At 34.0% G+C, this 5,416-nt stretch overlaps 1 protein-coding gene across 1 annotated transcript; it reads left to right on the forward strand.

The window, feature by feature from the left end:
* Positions 1-253: 253 nt before the first annotated feature.
* LOC120275166 (ATP synthase subunit d, mitochondrial) lies at positions 254-4,340 on the forward strand. The gene is made up of 5 exons (XM_039281675.1): positions 254-496; positions 2,824-2,905; positions 3,739-3,803; positions 3,906-3,992; positions 4,067-4,340. Exons 1-5 carry the CDS (start codon positions 329-331, stop codon positions 4,166-4,168), a joined length of 504 nt encoding a protein of 167 aa, XP_039137609.1. The 5' UTR covers positions 254-328; the 3' UTR covers positions 4,169-4,340.
* Positions 4,341-5,416: the final 1,076 nt, after the last annotated feature.

The following is a 5,416-nucleotide window of genomic DNA, read 5'->3' on the forward strand; positions in this document are numbered from 1 at the left end:
TCATTCCCCAAAGATGCAAATGACATCAAACACTACAAATATTATGAATAAATACATATTATCATTGAAAAGAGAAAAATAAAGATCCTTCTCACAATGGTTATTTGGATTTATACAAAAATCATCATTAATCATAGTCACCGAATCTCAAAGTGCAAGCAATGGGCCAGATTTGAACCCAGGCCCAGTTAGACGTGTTGGGCCGCCGGAAGCCCAAAGAGCCCATCTATGAAGAGAGGAGAAAGAGCAAGCCCTAGAAAATCCGCAGTCATCGGCTTCGTTCACGAAATCTCAGAGAAAGAACTCCAACGCCGGAGCACCGGAGACGATGAGCGGAGTGAAGAAGGTCGGCGAGGTGGCGGCGAAGGCCGGGAAGGCCATTGATTGGGATGGCATGGCCAAGATGCTCGTCTCCAATGAGGCTCGCAAGGAGTTCAGCAATCTCCGCCGTGCTTTCGATGAGGTCAACCACGCCCTCCAGACTAAGTTCAGCCAGGTATATGGTCAATAGATCTAAGGGTTTCTCTTTGGTTTTGATTGAATTTGGTTTGTTTTTCTCTTGTTGATTGGTGGATTGATGATTGATTTGTATTGTTGATGCATTTCTATTGAAGAAAACCAATTAGGATAGTTCAGTGGCATTGATTGATGGATATAATGTTTGTGACCCAATGAAATCTATATCAAGAGGCAAAATTTTTATTTTTATTTTGCACTCATAGTGAATCTGTATCAAAATCTAAATTTTTAGTCTATTTTTCTTGGGTGATTCATCATTTTGTAGCTGATATAGTGAGAAAAACCTATATATATATATATATATATATATTTTTTTTCTTTTTTCTTTTGATGTTCCTTTTCTTTGTTCAGAGATGGTTTGATGTGTATGATTTGATGGACATATCTTAAAGACCGTAGTACTTCAACAGTGATGAATAAAATTAGAAATCTCTTTTTGTGACAATGGAAATCTTGATTGGATAATATTGATAAACTTTACACTGGATTTATTGAATTGGAGATTTGTTATAAAAGGTCACTTTAGCTATCTATAGTTATGAGTTTGTTGCTTCCCTTTGGCAGTTGTATTAGTGAAATTGATGAGGTAGTCTTGTTAATAGAAGGTGCTTAGTGCAATGGAGTGTTATTCAAGGCATGTACCATGTTAGTGTATATTGATAGACTCTTAATGTTGCAATTAGGTAGAACTTAATTTGACAAAGCGTATGACATGGTTGCATCATATCATGGTATGCCAGTGCTTCACATATTATTGGACTTGACTTGCCTCTTGTATGAGGTGGTTCCTCTTCTAAATGTACACCATGTCAACCTTTTAAACAAGAAATATATGTCTAACTATGCTGAAGTTGCGTTGTAAAGGATGCTAGCATTTAGAGCGTGTATGGAATAATTTTCTTGAAGTGTAATGACTCCAAAATTTTATGTCAGGATGCCCATGTGAATTGTCTTTTCACTCTGTCTAATTGAATGTGATTCATGTAGGCTCAAGTGGTGATCAATTACAAATTTTTACAATATCAGTCTATATCTAATGGATTGATTCAAGACTGGATATTGAGTATATTTTTAGTGTTCCATGCCAGTTTTGGCTTTTCAATATCATATCATTCTACTTTGTTAATATAGCAAGAAAGCTTCAGTTCTTTTAAAAGTCTGGCATACTTTTGGCAATGTATACTCCTTACAAATTTACAATGCCTTGTACTGGCATTTCTGTACCACATAGCTCCATGATTTCACTTACCATGGCTCTTTTACAAAATTGTGTTAACCATCTTGTTGAGGTGCAAGGCCCCTTAGGCTCCAGCCTAAATGCCTCGTTGCCTCGAAGACATGTGACATTAAAGAGTCGCCCTAAAGTGCGTGGCTCAAGGCAATTTGAGGCTTGCTTTAGTAAAGTGCAGCCTTTTTTTGTTTTTATTTTTTCTGTTTTTAAAAGCTGGACAAATTTAAGCCATTATATGACTCAAATTAAATCTCAAGTCTCAACCATTAAAAACAAAAATGTTTTTATTTTTTTAGTTTAGAGCTAGATAAATATGAGCCATGGAGATGACGAGTCTGAATTTGAAAAAGAAGAATATTATGATGAAAGGTGGAATATGAGAATGAATGGGAAAATAGTGATGAAGAAAATGGTGAAACTATTGAACTTGATAGCAACTAGGATTTCTGAATAGTATTTCTTGGTAGTAGCAAAGTAGTGGTATTTGGTGATTTTCTTGCTATGTGAGACTTGTGAGTTATATGCTATTTCGCTCTATGCACGTTTTATCCAAATTTGAACTTTAAAATTTTTTTTTTTTATTTTATGAAATTCTAGTATGCATTATGAATTTTATAAATTTTTAAGTTCTTTTAAATATTTTTGTGCCTTGTTTTGGAAAGTCGCGCACCCGAGCTTTGTGTCTAGGTGATTTGAACCTCTAGTGCCTTAATGCGCCTTGCGGACAGTGCACATGTCTTTAAGGGGCCGTTTGGTTCGTGATTATATAAAAACATTGCCGGGAATCATGCGGTAATCTGAACACATTACCATGTTTGGTTATTGTAGCACTAGTAATGTTAATGGTAATGTGAGAAACCTCCTCTATGAGCCTCAATTTATGCTTAAACTGATGTCAGTGGTGGTGCTATTTAGTGGGAAGGCTGCTATGAATTCTCTGGCTGTAACTTGTGTAGACAACTTAATAATTGGATTATTTGCACTGTTCATTGCTCTGCTATCTGCACCCTTGTTATTATTTAATCATTATCAGTTGACTGATGGTCTTTGCATTATTTGTTTTAACTATGTAGGAGCCTGAACCCATTAACTGGGAATATTATAGAAAAGGAATTGGCTCAAAACTGGTGGATATGTACAAGGAAGCTTATGAGAGTATGTGCTGGTTCTCACTTATACATTTATTGGGTCAACTCATGATTTCCTCTCAGAGTATAGCTTGTTTTTCTTAGGTTTTTTTTAAAAATGAAATAGTGCAGTATTCTGGGGAAGCATGGTATTCTGTAAGGAAAATTTTATTTGCATTTCGCTTGTTGTTTTTATATTATATTTTTTTTTCATGGTTTTTTCTCATCTAAATTTTGTTATTGTAGAGAACTATATCATGCATGTGATATAAAACAGACACTAACTTTGTTTTTGGCATTAATACAAAATTGGAGTCGGTGTTTATTCTATATGTTTTTCTTCCTTTGTAGAAATCCATATTAGACTTCCTTTTTGGACACCTGCACAAAGTGTATGTTCCTGCTTGTTTTTCTTGCTTTGTTCAAGTGCTTTATTTTTTGTTATTGACCTGTATCTTACATTATATACGCTAAAAATATATTACACACAAGTCATTTGTAGCAATCAAAGTATCGAGTCCTTCGTAGTGGAATTGAAGTTGCTGGCTTATTTTCCCCATGAGACTCTTGACAGGTGTTTTCTAAATCACGCTAGTTATAGAGTGACAGTGTCAAGCGTAGTTTCTTTCCCATAAGTTTCTCACAAGATCTGAGACACTAAAGTAGAAAAATCTTGTGATTAAGGATAGACAACTTTCCCTGTTTAGCGACTTTAATTACCTTGCAACTTTAGAAGTAGGTACCCAAGTTTTTGAGCTTATGCCACTTTTTCCACACCAAAGCTGTTTTGTGTATGTAAAAGGGAGGACATTCAAGTTTTCTATGTTAGTTGTATATTGATATTGTACCACATTTTTGCAGGCATTGAAATCCCAAAGTATGTGGACACTGTTACACCTGAATATAAGCCCAAGATTGATGCTCTGGTGAGATGACTCTACCTATCATAAGTTTCAGTTTCTATGTGTCTCGGAGATTGGCGCAAGTAATATTATCCCTGCAACTGATCTAGCATTCTTGTATTGCAGTTAGTAGAGCTAAAAGAAGCTGAACAAAAATCTTTGAAAGAATCAGAGAGACTCGAGAAGGAAATTGCTGAAGTTCAGGAAATGAAGGTAAGAGAGATATATTCTCTACCATGTAACTTTTGTCAGCATGTTAATCTAACATAATTTATCATCGATTACAGAAAAAGATCAGCACCATGACTGCTGAAGAATATTTTCAGAAACACCCTGAGCTCAAAAAGAAATTTGACGATGAGATCCGTAACGACTACTGGGGATATTAAGTCATTGGATAGATTGATCAGTTTTTATTTTTTGTCCATCAAGTTCAAGTGAAATAATGGTGGGGATTACCCCTTGTACTCTGGTGATACTGCATTTTGGCTGTTTTTAATGTTGTTTGTTGTTAATACAATGTAGCATTTTCCTTATCTTGTGATCATTTCTGTTCTTTTAGACTTTTTAGACGTGAAGGCCACCATTTTTCCATGTTATCTGGGGATTATTGCTATTTTGTGGCTATCTCAAGTATATCAAATCTAAAGCTCTGGTTCAAATACATAAGATTTCAGTAAAGTGTTTGGGGATATATTTTTTTAAACATATTCACTGTGTCAAATTAGATTTCTTCTCTATTGAATTTGTGTGGGTTTTTTTTTGTGTTTTATCTTTTGATAATAGTTTAGTTAGTCTGTATCCCTAATACTATCTTGGATTTAGGTAGGATATTGGATTAGTCAAAACAAGCATGTTTGGTTAACTTTGACCTACAAAGTATAAGCACTTTTGTATCTATATTGGATTTTTCGAATTACTTTGGGAAAAAGTGGGGAAAAAAAGAGAGGTTATAGGGGGACAAAACCACTGTTTCTCTTATAAAAGATTTTTGGCCTTGTGAATAGTATTGATGAACATGGTATGAATTATACAAAAACACTGCCGTGGAAAGAATATAAATTTATTTTTTCCCTTGCACTCTTGTGTTATACGATTGGGCTATCAAATGATTGATTTTGTCAAAATATTTTAGTTACTGTAATTTAATCCAGCATTACTGCAATTTTTTTTTTTGTTGCCATTCTAAGATTTTTCTCTCTTCTTCATCATCTTCTTTGCTTGAGCAATCATACAAAAACTTCTCAACTTTGATTATTTTAATCAAAATATCCTTGACAAAGATATATTATTACATCTTTGTATATCTGTATGACACAATAACTTTTTTTATCCTTAATTTAAGGTTTTTTTTCACATTTTCTCCCATTGGTCAGCTATCCTCTTCTATTATTATTATTATTATTATTATTATTATGAAAAACTTATGTCCGGTTCGGTTTTCAATCAAGACAAACGTAACATGTCCAAACCCGGTTTATTTTAAACTAGGTTGTCCGGATGTCCAAATTTGTCTGATTCCTATAAACTACTTTTAAGTTCACTCAAATATTAAATTATACAAAAATAATTTAATTCACATTAAATGCAAACAAAAAAAGCAACGTCAACAATCCAAAACTTAACTTAAATCATAC

This window comes from Dioscorea cayenensis, chromosome 14 (genome assembly GCF_009730915.1).
Source record: "Dioscorea cayenensis subsp. rotundata cultivar TDr96_F1 chromosome 14, TDr96_F1_v2_PseudoChromosome.rev07_lg8_w22 25.fasta, whole genome shotgun sequence".
NCBI classification, from domain to species: domain Eukaryota; kingdom Viridiplantae; phylum Streptophyta; class Magnoliopsida; order Dioscoreales; family Dioscoreaceae; genus Dioscorea; species Dioscorea cayenensis.

What these genes read in the sequence shown, in the direction of transcription:
- LOC120275166 (XM_039281675.1), top strand. Translation starts at nt 329, where the DNA reads ATGAGCGGAGTGAAGAAGGTCGGCGAGGTGGCGGCGAAGGCCGGGAAG. An exon ending in TCCAGACTAAGTTCAGCCAG is followed by an intron (nt 497 to 2,823) that starts GTATATGGTCAA and finishes TTAACTATGTAG; the next exon opens with GAGCCTGAACCCATTAACTG. An exon ending in CTGAAGTTCAGGAAATGAAG is followed by an intron (nt 3,993 to 4,066) that starts GTAAGAGAGATA and finishes CATCGATTACAG; the next exon opens with AAAAAGATCAGCACCATGAC.